This window comes from Xenopus tropicalis, chromosome 2 (assembly GCF_000004195.4).
Source record: "Xenopus tropicalis strain Nigerian chromosome 2, UCB_Xtro_10.0, whole genome shotgun sequence".
Taxonomy (NCBI): domain Eukaryota; kingdom Metazoa; phylum Chordata; class Amphibia; order Anura; family Pipidae; genus Xenopus; species Xenopus tropicalis.
In genome coordinates this window covers 56,785,120-56,799,327 of record NC_030678.2, presented here as the reverse complement: position 1 = coordinate 56,799,327, position 14,208 = coordinate 56,785,120, and the positions used below count along the sequence as shown (strand labels likewise).

The window sequence follows — 14,208 nt, the reverse complement described above, 5'->3', positions numbered from 1 at the left end:
GGCCATCTAGCAACTTTCCTACCCTCTCTGAGGGATAGACGGCTAGCCAAGGGAGCGCTCAGTCCTGATCCGGGCTGCACGGGTAAGTAAGCGCCTCCCTTTCTACCAGGACAGGAGCAGCGCTGGCGGGACTCCCAGGTTCCCCCCTCCCAACCGGGTATACTAACCCGAAGCGCCGGGGGCCCTCACTTCCACATTTAAAAATGGGCGCGCTCGCCCCCTCCGTCATTGCCGCCCGCCCTCCTGTGCTTCCTCTCTTCGCGCCTTCCGCTCTACATCGTGGTGCAGCTTCGGGGGAGAACCAGCATCGCCGGCTTTGCGACTCTCTCTGGCAGCGGGTATTGCTCGGCCTGTAGGGTAGGCTTCCACTCTCTCCCCTCTTTAGCACAACCTGCAGCGCAGTCTTCCTGGGGCATTTTTTTGGGCAAATATGGCGGAGGGCAGCAAACAGCAGTTGTTCCCCCGGGGCCCAGCCTCTTTGGCTAATATAAAGTTCCTGGCCTGTGCCAAATGCAAGAAGCGTCTGCCCACTGGGCACAATGAGCCTGTTTGTGAGGCATGCAGGCCCTCTGAAACAGCCTTAGCAGCTTCTCAGCCAAAGGCCTTGGACTCTGCTCAGCCCTCAGGCTCTGGTTCTCCTCAGCCACCAGAACAGGTTCCACCGGGTCCCCCTGCCACTAGCCAGCTTGCCCCTGACTGGGCCCTCCAACTTTCTAGCGGCATTCCCAGACTCGCGGATTCCCTTAACAAGCTATTGGCAAAGCTAAACGCTCCTAAATCCACTTCACACAAGCGTCATGCACCTCCTTCATCTGATGAGGAGAGCGACACTCCTTTCATGGCAGATTCTCCTGCTCTACCAGATGTATCCCTAAGTGAAGGGTGAGCTTTCTGGAGATTCAGATGCCTTAGGCGAAGATCTACCTAAATCTTCTTCTGAGGAAATTGAGGCACTTATTACCTCGGTTATAGAAACTCTCAATCTAGGGGATTCCCTCAATCCCTCTGACGCCTCCAAACTTCTATTTAAGAGGCACAAGAAACAATCCGTTTGCTTTCCCTCACACGCCCTGAGAGGCGATCCCAGTCCAACAGACGTTTCCAACGTCTCTACCCCTTTCCGCAGGAAACCATTGACACCTGGTCTTCCCCCCCGGTCGTTGATGCTCCAGTGTCGCGCCTTTCCAAAAACACGGCCCTTCCTGTCCCTGATGCGTCCTCCTTTAAGGACGCGATGGACAAAAAAAATGGAGAGGTTCCTGCGCTCTGCCTTTTCGGCTTCTGGGACAGCCTTGCGCCCTACCTTTGCCGCTGCCTGGGTCAGCAGGGCGATTCAGTCCTGGTCCCAAACACTTTTGGACAGCATCCTCTCGGGAGTTCCTAGACAGGAACTGATCCCCATGGTGTCCCAGATCAAAGAAGCTAACTCCTTTATCTGCGAAGCAACCCTCGACGCTGCCCAACTAACCTGCAGATCCTCGGCCCTTACAGTGGACGCTCGCAGATCACTTTGGCTTAAACTTTGGTCTGCGGACCTTTCTTCCAAAAAATCTCTGACTTCCCTTCCCTTTAAGGGCAAACTACTTTTCGGTCCTGAATTGGACAAAATCATAAGCCAGGCCACAGGTGGGAAAAGTACCCTCCTCCCACAGAACAAGTCCCGGTCTTCCTTTCGCAGGGGAAGATTTTTTTCGTGGTTCCGGATACAGATCCTCCAAACCATCCGATTCCTCTCAATCTTTTTCCTCCCGCGGCAAATTCAACAACAAGCCCCGCTCCGCCTGGCAACCCCGGAAACCTGCTCACAAACAGACGGACAAGTCTACCTCTGCCTGACTATCGGTCCGCCCCCTTGCTGCTGCAAGCTCCAGTAGGAGGAAGGTTGCAGCTTTTCCGTGCACAGTGGCAGACTCATGCCCAAGACTCTTGGGTCTGCGAGGTCATAACACGAGGTTACCACCTCGAGTTCACAGCCCCCCCTTCCCACCGTTTCTTCATGTCCCGCACTCCCGGGGACCCTCGCCTACTCCAAGGCATTTCAGACGGCAATCCTAGACCTTCAGGCCGCCGCAGTAATATCTCCGGTGCCTCAGGCAGAGAGATTTCAGGGATATTATTCCAACCTATTCCTCGTCCCCAAGAAGGACGGGTCCTTCCGACCTATCATCGATCTCAAGGGTATAAACAAATTTATCCGCTACACCAAATTCAAGATGGAATCTCTGCGATCGGTCATAGCGGCCATGGGACCACAGGAATTCCTCACCGCGCTGGATGTAAAAGATGCCTATCTTCACGTCCCCATCTCCCCTCGCCATGAGAGATACTTGCGATTTGCCTACCGCAACCTCCATTTCCAATTCACGGCCCTGCCGTTCGGCCTTTCTTCAGCCCCACGCGTCTTCATGAAGATCATGGCGGTCACTGCAGCAGTCATCACCCCCTACTTGGACGACCTGCTTATAAAAGCCCCGTCCTTCCATACAGCGGAGGAGCACCTCCGACTGTCCATGGGCATCCTACAGGACTTTCGGCTGGAAGATAAATCTTGCCAAATCATCACTTCGCCCGAACCAGGTGATGACATTCCTAGGACTGACGTTCGACACCAGAGCTCAGAGACTCTTCCTTCCCCAAGAAAAGGTGCTTCGCATCCAGGCCCTGGTCCGGCTGCTTCTCTCACTACCTCAACCATCTCTCCGGTTCTGCATGAAGGTACTCGGATTGATGGTTTCCTCCATCGAGGCCGTCCCGTTTGCTCAATTTCACCTCCAGCTCCTTCCATGGAACATTCTCTCGGTGTGGCACAGGAACAGAAGCCTCTCCCAACAGACTACGCTCTCCACAAAGACCAGGGCGTCCCTGCGATGGTGGCTCAACACCACCAATCTCACACGCGGCCGTTCCCTCGCAGATCCTACCTGGCGCATCCTCACGACCGATGCCAGCCTATCCGGCTGGGGAGCAGTCCTGGAGGGACGGATAGCCCAGGGCTCCTGGTCCCATATGGAATCCCTGCTCCCCATCAACATTCTCGAACTTCGGGCCATCCGCCTCGCACTGGTCCACTGGCAGACTCTCCTCAACGGCCAGTCGATCCGCATTCAAACGGACAATGCCACCGCAGTGGCCTATAATCAACCACCAGGGCGGGACACGGAGCCATCAAGCCTTCACGGAGACCAGTCATATCCTCAGATGGGCGGAACGTCATCACACCCTTCTCTCGGCCATCTACATTCCCGGTGTGGAAAACTGGGAGGCCGACTATCTCAGCCGGCAAACGATGGACCCGTGGGAGTGATCCCTCAAGACCAGCGTGTTCCAGACACTCACGCAGAGGTGGGGCACACCAGAGGTGGACCTCATGGCCTCCCGAATAAACCACAAACTACCTCGATACCTGGCGAGATCGAGGGATCCTCGGGCAGAGGCAACGGACGCCACGACGACACCATGGGCGTTCAGCCTGGCATACATCTTTCCGCCATTGCCCATGCTTCCTCGAGTCATCAAAAAGATCAAACGAGAAGGGGTGAGGACCATTCTCGTCGCCCCCTACTGGCCGCGCCGGACTTGGTTCTCAGACCTTCTGTCTCTGTCTCAAGAAGAACCGTGGCACCTACCTCAGGATCCGGACATTCTGTCCCAGGGTCCCTTCCTCCACCCAAACCCAAGCTCTCTGCATTTGACGGCGTGGCTACTGAATCCCTGATTCTTCAGAGAAAAGGCTTCTCAGAACCCGTTATCAAAACACTTCTAGCGGCACGGAAGCCTGTCTCATCCCAAGCCTACCACGGGGTCTGGAGAATCTACCGGGACTGGTGTTCCCTTCCAAACCCTCTCGATTCCAGCCATACTGAGCTTCCTTCAAGCCGGCCTTGACAAGGGCCTAGCCCTGGGTTCCCTCAAGGCTCAAATATCGGCACTCTCGGTTCTCTTTCAGGAGCGCCTTGCCCTCCTGCCAGACATCAGGACGTTTGTGCAGGGCGTCACGCACATCAGACCTCCCTTTCGGTATCCCTGTGCCCCCTGGGACCTTAACCTAGTCCTAAAGGCACTACAGGAACCCCCCTTTGAGCCCCTCGCCTCCATCCCTCTCACTTGGCTCACCCGAAAGGTGGCCTTCCTCCTGGCTATCTCATCAGCCCGACGCGTGTCCGAGCTGAGCGCGCTCTCTTGCAAGTCCCCCTTTCTCATCTTCCACCTGGACAAGGCGGTACTGCGTGTACCGTCTTTCCTTCCCAAGGTGGTGACCAAGTTCCACATTAACCAGGAACTGACCATTCCTTCCTTCTGCCCCAATCCTAAATCGCCGAAGGAAGTCGCTCTCCACTCATTGGATGCAGTACGTGCTCTCAAATACTACGTCCACCGCACGGAGGAAACCCGCAAGTCTGATGCCCTCCTGGTCATTCCCACGGGCACCTGTCTCGGGCAATCTGCCTCTAAGTCCACCATCTCCCGGTGGCTCAGAGAGACTATTCGGAGAGCATACATAGCCAAAGGAAAACAGGCCCCTCAATTGATCAAGGCCCATTCCACCAGATCTGTCAGTACCTCTTGGGCGTTCAGAAACCAGGCCTCAGCTGAGCAGCTGTGCAAAGCTGCCACGTGGACCTCCATTCACTCCTTCGTTAATTTCTGCAAATTTGACACCTTTGCTGCATCTGACTCACGCTTTGGACGCAAGGTGCTGCAAGCAGCGGCAGTCTAGCTTCGACTCCGCTTCCTGCCCACCTCTTATTAAGCTTAGGGGACTGCTTTGGTAAGTCCCCACTGTCCCTGTGTCCCCCAAGCTATTGTGAGAGAAAAGGAGATTTTGTGTTACTCACCGTTAAATCTCTTTCTCCTCAATGGCTTGGGGGGCACAGGGCTTCCCTCCCCCGGAAGCAGAATCCTCTTTGCGCTTTTGCCATGTTATTAGGTTACACTGTTATTGGTTATATTGGTTACTCTGGTTACCTCTTTGTTAGACAAAACTGGGCTTCAGTTGGCTGCGCTGTGGGGTATAGCTGGAGAGGGAGAAGCATTCTCTCTTTTTTTTTTTTTTTTTTTTTTTTTTTTTTTATTACCTTCCTAGTGTACTGGCCTCCTGCAGGTGGAGCTATACCCACTGTCCCTGTGTCCCCCAAGCCATTGAGGAGAAAGAGATTTAACGGTGAGTAACACAAAATCTCCTTTTCTATTTGTTTTTCAGTTAATCACAGCCAAACTTACCCAGATAAGTTCAAATATGCCTTCAAGCCCTGACAGCTCCTCAGACTCCTCAACTGGATCTCCTGGAAATCATGGAAATCATTACAGTGATGGCCCTAATCCAGAAGTAGAAAGTTGCCTACCTGGTGTGGTAAGTAAAGTTTTTCTCTTATTTTCCTATTGCAGAATGTTTACTTAATATAATGTTTATTATAAAGCAGCAAACAGTAAGTTTTTATTTTTTTTTTAAACATAGTTTTAGTTTTTACTTTGATCACACCCACAGTGGTACACACACAGACCCTTATTCAGCATGCATTTCATCAAGAATACAGGCTCACACAGGCACATACCGTATATACTCGAGTATAAGCCGAGTTTTTCAGCACCCAAAATGTGCTGAAAAATTAACCCTCGGCTTATACTCGAGTCCCTACAGCTTGCACCCTCTGTTACCTGATTCCCTGACCCCCAGGCACAGTTTAATGCTCCACGCGACTACAGCAACAACTATCAGCGGGACGAATGCCAACAAAACTTTAAGTGCGGTGCTGGACAGGGAGATCCTCGGGTCGCCCCTCGAGGTGTGATGTAATGCGGGGGCAGCGCAAGGAGCTAGGAAGTTGCGGCGAGCAGAAGAGAGCTTTAGAGGAGGATATGATGGCTACCGTACTGCTTTCCCCAACACTTCAAACAGCGTTTACCCCCAGGCACAGTTTAATGCTGCACATGACTACAGCAACAACTATCAGCGGGACGGATGCCAAAAAAAAAAGTGCGGTGCTGGACAGGGAGATCCTCGGGTCGCATTCTGCTCACCACAACTTCCTAACTCCTTGCGCTGCCCCCGGCATGACGTCACACCTCGTGGGGCGACCCGAGGATCTCCCTGTCCAGCACCGCGCTTGATGTTTTGTTGGCATCCGTCCCGCTGATAGTTGTTGCTGTAGTCGCGTGGAGCATTAAACTGTGCCTGGGGGTAAACGCTGTTTGAAGTGTTGGGGAAAGCAGTACGGTAGCCATCATATCCTCCTCTAAAGCCGTTTGACTGGCCTCTGTAGCCATTCATCATGCCCCGGTTACCTCGCTGACCTCCTTGGGCCATCCCTCGGTTGTTGTAGAAAGGCTGGCTGTTCCGTGGGAACCCAGTGTTTTGCTGTGCGGGCTGCTGGTGCCCCGAGGACGCTTGATGGATCTGGTCTGATGTTGCCATGGTAAGTGTTTACAACTGTTTATAGCTGCTCTGGTTGAAGTTCTGTTTGTTCCACTTGATAAGGTTGGCCAGGGAAGGTCTGGTTGTAACTGGCCGGGTACTGGTTCTGTTCCAGTGTTTCTGGCTCATTCTCAGGAGGGACAGGTGCATTCATATTGAAAACAGTCTGCATTGATTGGAATGGAGCAGCATTAACGTTGATACCACTGTGCAGAGGTTTGTTGGAAAACCTGAGGTTGGGAAGCAGCAGGAATAGACAACGAGGTCTGCGTTGGGTCTGTGTTTAAGGACAGTGATGCCTGAATGTCTTTCTATGTGTCTAATGGGGAGGGGGGAGAGGGAAGGGAATTTCCATTAGCCCCCCGGCAACCTTGTGCATTTTGTGGGAATCGGGGAGGGGTGGTTCAATAGCAACACGGGTATTAGTGAGTGATTCCTTCTCCAGGTGATCATGCTGTTAAGCCTGTGGGAGGCAGTAGGGGAGAGCCTGGCATCTCGCATACTCATTCCCTGTACATATTTGTTCAGTAAGATTGATAGATCCTAATTTTATTGGAATTTATTTTTATTATTGAAACTTAGCCGTAGCTGCTGCATTTTCCACTCTAGGCTTATACTCGAGTCATTAGGTTTTTCCAGTTTTCTTAGGTAAAATTAGGTACCACGGCTTATATTCGGATCGGCTTATACTCGAGTATATACGGTATGTCTGATGAAAGTTCTACTTTGTTTGAGCTGAACTCAGGAGAGTTGTTGGGAGAAAAAGATTGAAGCAGACAGCTAGAGCTGAGTTTCTATGGGAACCAGCAATGCCATCTCTTCACTGGCTGCTAGACTGGGGGGCATGTTTAGTAATCTGAGCTTAGAACAACTGAGCATGCCCACAAGCCAACAGCCAAAGCAAATTCCTGAGGGAGGGGGCTGAGTGGGTTACAGGAGGAGAAGCAAATCTAAGTGATTAAGGAGATATTGCAGCATTACTATTAACCCCTGGACCAACCAGTGTGGCAGGTATTGAAATATTTCAAAGAGGCTGTTCACTGGTTAAATTTTTTGTGTGTGGGGTTTACATGTCCTTTAACCCACTCGGCCTCTTCCCTCAGGAATTTGCCTTGTCTGTTGGCTCCTGGGCATGCTCAGTTTTTCTCAGCTCAGATTACTAAACACACCCTTTATTCTAGCAGCCAATGAAGAGATGGCATTGCAGCTCTAGCTGTTTGTGCTCCTATTTTTTTTTCCCCTAACCTCTCTCTAGCTCAGCTTAAACTTTACAGTGCTAAAACAAAGCAGAACCTTTATCAAAGACAGTTCTGCCTGTGTGAGCTGTGCATTATTGATGTATGCTGAATAAGGGTCCTTTTGTTTGTATGCTGTTTGCAGATTTAAATATAACTGATGATGTGTCAGGAAAAATGGCCACCGGGTGAAAGCTGCTATTTGTTTTTGGAAAATGTGATGGTGCTGGCAAACATATGGGAAATATGCAATACAAATGATGCCATTTGGGTGGGGGAAACATGCCCAACTGATATACATTGTAGGAATATGTAGGTTTAAAGGAGAAGGAAAGGTCTAATCACTGGGAGGTGCCAAAATGTTAGACACCCCCCTTCCCCCAGACAAGAGGATCCTTGGTTTGCATAAACCCAAACCTGGTGCCGTTTTCCGCTTAAAGGACCACCATACCAGGGTATCAGGTAAGTGATTACGATCACTGGGATGTGCCTAACATTTGGCACCCCCAGTGATTGTAATTTTCCATCCCCTTTAAATAAATTTGAGATTGTCTCTTTCCATCCTACAAATGAAAATGGTATCTGGTTATCAGGGTAACAAGCCTAGTATCTGAAGAGACTGACTGTGAGGTTTCCGTTTTATTCTTTATTTGTATTACTTATCATTTTTTACAGGCCTCTCCTGTTTATCTTCCATTTTTACTTCAAAATTGCTTGCTAGGGTAGTTAAGCCTTAGCAACCAAATTTTCAAGCCTGAGCACTACAAAATCCACACCAAACATTTAAAGGAAAACTGTCCCCCCAAAAAATGTAGGTCTCTATAAAAAATAAATTGCATAACAAAAACTCAGATGTAAAACCCGGCTTCATCTAAATAAACCATTTTCCTAAAAATATACTTTTTTAGTAGTATGTACTTTTGAGTACTCTTAAATTGAAAATTGCCACTTCAACAATTTAGGGCCACCTTTCTGGGATCATAGGATTCACAGAGCACAAACACAAGCCAAGGCACTCATACATGCTAGGCCACATCAGCAAATTAATTAAGTTCTGTCTTTTGCTTCCACACTTTTTCCTTTTACAGTTAGAGCTGCATTATTTCTGGTCATGTGATCTCTGAGGGAGCACACAGCCCATCACTAAATGGTGGATCAAGGGAAAGGATGTAAAAGGGCAATATTTACTGAAATATATATATTCCAGTGTGGTGAGATTCTTTAATAGGTTCTTTAATAGTATTCATTCTGGGGGTATAATTTTCCTACTTCTACTTTTAATATGTAAAATGTTGCAAATTTCAGGCTCTAATTAGAATTTTTATTTTGATGAGCACCTCTCTCTTTAGAGTAATGAAAAATGTTGACATTCCATTAAGTTGTTGTAAGAACTCCAGTTATGTAAATTATTTTGTATAGGCATGTAGTTAGTACATTTGCAAGTACTTTGTGCATAAATTTTTTTTTTTTTTTTTATACTTAATTTCTTTTCAGATAATGTCCTTGCATCATAGGTATATATCTTTTCTTTGGCAAGTTGCAGACTTGGGTAGCAGCTTAAATATGCCTCCTCTACGTGATGGTGCACGAGTCCTTATGAAACTTATGCCACCAGGTAAGAAAAAAAGAAAGTGCTTAAAAAAGCAACCATAATTATGTTGGTCTTTCTCATTCTTTAATTAAATATTTCATATTATATATAAAAGAATCAAAAGGAGCACTCCCTACAAACAATCAACTGCCCCAGGTGCTGGCCAGAAGTTTATGTAAATGAAGAACAGAACACAAGAACATATGATTAATAAAGATTTTTTGTAATTTTTTAAGTCCCTGTGTGTGCGGCACTAGAGAGAGTGCCACACACACACAGGGACTTGATACAAAAGAAAAAGTGTTTTTTATTGAAAAAATTCCAATTTTTCGAGCACAACCAGTGTATCAAGTCACTGTGTGTGCGGCACTCTTTCTATTATATTTTTGTTTTTGACCTGCACCTAGGGCATTTGGACTTGTATAGGGTGTGCTCTGTATATATTATATATATATATATATATATATAAATATATATATATATATATATATATATATATATATATAATATATATATAATATAAAATTTATGATGTTGAAACTAGAAAACAAAACCGTATTTCATTGTATAAATTCATGTTCTCAGCGCATCTTTGCAGATTTTTATTTTTCATTAATTTGATCTTATTATGGCTGCTCAGTGGGTACCACTGCTGACTCGCACTCTGTAAATGACTATGGACCATTCCCATACATGGCATATAACAATTTTTACTGTAGTCATGGTGGGACCTGGGCTAATTAGAGCAGTGGACAAAATGCGCTGTTTTTCAGCCGTTTACCTAGCTAGCTGCAAAGCCTAAACAAAATTCTAAATAAAATCACCATGAACAGGTTTCCTTAACTTAAAACATTTTACTTGAAAATTTATTCAAGTAAAATGCTCTGTTGATGACATGGACAGTGGGCTGCTGTCTGCCCCAGCAGTGTATGTCTGGATCAACTAGTTGCCAAATTTCATAATTAAATGACAGAATGCCCACTTAAGTTTAACTGTTGATTTTAATCTCTCGTACAAAATGTGTATTCTTGTTTTTCACCTACATTTAGTTCTGGTTCTTTTAATGGTACTTACAAATTTCATCAACAGTGTTTTTTTACTTCAAGCTTTTAAAGCTTGTTTAGTTCTTTCTTCCCTTTAATAAAAATTAAATGCTTTTCGCTCTCTCTCTTTTTACAGATAACACTATAGTAGAAAAGCTCAGAGCAATATGTTTAGATCATGCAAAACTAGGAGAAAGTAGCCTAAGTTCCTCCCTAGATTCCCTTTTCTTTGGTCCTTCTGCTTCTCAAGTTCTTTACCTGACAGAGGTTAGTAATACTTCCATTATATTCCATATTATATGTATAGACACTATTAGTAGTAATGCTAATATAGAATATAAAATGATTTTTTTTAAGTATATAAACTGTTAATAACTTAAGTAAGTTTGTATCCAGGGCATTTTGACCTTCTGAGATCAAGTAACATTGTACAAGATGGGGAGCTCCTGTGACAACTGTAACAACCTATATCATTACTAATATAGAGATGCTAAAACTTGAAGCCAATGCAGTCAGTTTATAATATAAAATATGGCATTTCTAGCCATATTCATTTTTAGGGTTTAGTTCTGCTGCTGTTTGCCTGGCCTGTATACACAGAATCATGGATACACATTGCTTGATATAAAGACTATCAGAACAGATTTCTATACAACTTTAGGGGGAACAATGCCCTTTCAACTGCACAAAAATGTTCTCTGTTAGTTCAGGCTGCATGCTGTTATAATGGGTGATTTAAATGCTGATTTTTTTTGTATTTGTCAGGCTTAATACATTAAACTGAAGCATTTCATCACCAAGTAGCGTATTAACTATTGATTGCTATGATGTTATCTTTGTGTGCCTTTTTCTAGGTAGTTTATGCCTTACTAATGCCTGCCAACGCACCCCTTGGAGAAGATGCAAGTGATTTCCAATACAACTTCTTAAAAAGTGGTGGTTTGCCCCTTATATTAAGCATGCTGACACGGAATAATTTTCTACCAAATGCTGACATGGAAACAAGGAGGAGTGCCTACCTTAATGCCCTAAAAGTCGCCAAATTGCTGCTTACTGCCATTGGCTATGGCCATGTTCGTGCTGTTGCAGAAGCCTGTCAACCAGTTGTGGAAGGCACAAACCCTGTTTCAGCGGTAAACTAAATCATTCAGTATTTGTTCTATTAGTACACAGTTCTATATATAGTTTTGGTCTTACTAAAAAAAAAATAGTTTTTGCTCTTACTAAAATATTGTTGGAGTAGGTCAGTGGTGGTTGTCAAATGTGGGATTTATGTTATTAACAGGGACTTTTTTTTTAGCCAGCAGGGACTTTTTAATTTAAGAAGTAATATGTTGATTACTATATATCAGAAAAAAAATCTGTAAAGTACTGCATAAATAAGCAGCACTATACTAATTAAATTATTCTTATATATAAGTATGTCTGTGAATTATATGTATTACCCATTGTAGAATAATGCTAACCTCCTAAACTCTTGATGTTGGTCACTTCACCTTTTTTTTTTTTTTAATATAATTTAAACCTTATTACTTGACCCTTTAAAACTGTATTTCAGGCAACTCATGATCAAGCAGTGGTTCTTCAAAACGCCCTTCAGAACATTCCTAATCCAACTTCAGAATGTATGTTGAGAAATGTTGCGATTCGGCTTGCACAACAAATTTCTGATGAGGTAAATTTTTAATTTACGTTTCCAGTGGCACAACTAAAGCTTTTTTTAACCCCCTAAAAAATTACGTTTTTTATGCACCAAATCAACTGTTTGTGACATAAGTCAGTGCCATAATGTTTAACAAAAGATTTGAATAAAGTCACAAAGGTGGCTTCTAGTTTTCTGGCACTTTGTTATTATGGCATTTATTAAAGCTATGGATTCATCTGATTCCAACATGAAAAAGCTGCTGTAATGCAGCCAAATAGTGAAACAAATATTGGATTTGTGCATCCATAAGAGAGACTGATTTCAAGCTGTTGAATGAATTTACTATGTACATGTATGGGATCCCTTATCCGGAAACCCATTATCCAGAAAGTTCCAAATGACTGAAAGGCCATCTCCCATAGACTCCCAAAAAAGTAATCCTTATTGGGGCAAAACATTCTATTTAGGTTTATTTAAAGTTTCAAATATTTTTTAGTAGCCTTAAAGTATGGAGATCCAAATTATGGAAAGATCTCTTATCCGGAAAACCCCACGTCCTGATCATTCTGGATATAAAGTCCCATACCTGTATTTATTTTTAACTTCATTTACTTTTCTTAACAGGCTTCTAAATACATCCCTGATATTTGTGTTATAAGAGCAATACAAAAAATCATCTGGGCATCTGGTTGTGGATCTGTCCAGTTAGTATTTTCAGCCAATGAGGAAATAAGTAAAATTTATGAAAAGGTAAGAAGATTATATAATATGTATACTTTATGTATAGCTTCATTTCCATTTTGTTATGTAACTTTAACATGTTGGGTAGCAGCCCCTTGTTTTATAAAAGGTGTTGCGTGGAAACAAGTCAAAATGTCTTCAGGGCAAGGTATTAAAGGAATAGATTTGGTTATAAATTGTTTTTTTTTTTTTTTTTTTTTTACATTTTATACATGGCTTTTGTGTTTTATATTCGTTATGACCGCATACATTTTGGATATATCAATGAAACATGCTAAATGAAGGAAACACTAGTTTCTTATCCCTTTATGGATTTGATGATACTGTTACTTTTGCATGTTAAAGTAATGGTAGGAAATTGTAGCTGAGAAATGTGTTTCCTACAAAAGCTGGCTCTGCTTGAGCTTCTCTTTCCTGCACATTTTAATGTCATTGTTACCTTAGCTACTTATCATCACAAAGTACAAGCAAACTGGTCAATTACCTTAAATTGTCTTCCTTCAGAAATTTTTCCGGAAAATCAAGTATTTCTCACAGAAAAGTATTGCAGTAACACATGTTTTGCTATACACATGTTTATTCCCTTTGTGTGTATTGGAACACAACAAAAAAGGGAGGAAAAAAGCAAATTGGACATAATGTCACACAAAACTCCAAAAATCAGCTGGACAAAATCATTGGCACCCTTAACTTAATATTTGGTTGCACACCCTTTGGAAAAAATAACTGAAATCAGTCGCTTCCTATAACCATCAATAAGCTTCTTACACCTCTCACTGGGAATTTTGGACCACTCTTCCTTTGCAAACTGCTCCAGGTCTCTTACAGGAAGGGCGCCTTTTCCCAACAGCAATTTTAAAATCTCTCAACAGACGTTCAGGGGGATTTAGATCTGGACTCATTGCTGGCTACTTCAGAACTCTCCAGTACTTTGTTGCGATCCATTTCTGGGTGCTTTTTGACGTATGTTTGGGGTCATTGTCCTGCTGGAAGACCCAAAATCTCGGACGCAAACCCAGCTTTCTGACACTGGGCTCTACAGTGAGACCCAAAATCCTTTGGTAATCCTCAGATTTCATGATGCCTTGCACACATTCAAGGCCCCCTGTGCCAGAGGCAGCAAACCAACCCCAAAACATCATTGAACCTCTACCATATTTCACTGTAGGTACTGTGTTCTTTTCTTTGTAGGCCTCATTCCGTTTTCGGTAAACAGTAGAATGATATGCTTTACCAAAAAGCTCTATCTTGGTCTGATCTGTCCACAAGACGTTTTTCCAGAAGCATTGTGGCTTACTCAAGTACATTTTGGCAAACTGTTGTCTTGCTTTTTTATGTCTCTGTGTCAGCAGTGGGGTCCTCCTGGGTCTCCTGCCATAGCATTTCATTTAAATGTCGACGGATAGTTCGTGCTGACACTGATGCTCCCTGAGCCTGCAGGACAACTTGAATTTCTTTTGAACCTGTTTGGGACTGCTTATCCACCATACGGACTATCCTGCGTTGCAACCTTTAATCAATTTTTCTCTTCCGTCCATGCC

At 44.5% G+C, this 14,208-nt stretch overlaps 1 protein-coding gene across 6 annotated transcripts in view; it reads left to right on the top strand.

Moving 5' to 3' along the window:
* The window catches only part of usp9x (ubiquitin specific peptidase 9 X-linked), a 115,518-nt gene that overhangs the window by 61,753 nt on the left and 39,557 nt on the right, over window positions 1-14,208 (top strand). For all 6 annotated transcript variants that reach the window (XM_031895726.1, XM_031895724.1, XM_031895722.1 and 3 more), the window contains 6 exon segments: window positions 5,201-5,350; window positions 9,142-9,262; window positions 10,418-10,548; window positions 11,136-11,414; window positions 11,840-11,956; window positions 12,551-12,676. In XM_031895726.1, coding sequence (XP_031751586.1) covers window positions 5,201-5,350; window positions 9,142-9,262; window positions 10,418-10,548; window positions 11,136-11,414; window positions 11,840-11,956; window positions 12,551-12,676 — 924 coding nt within the window.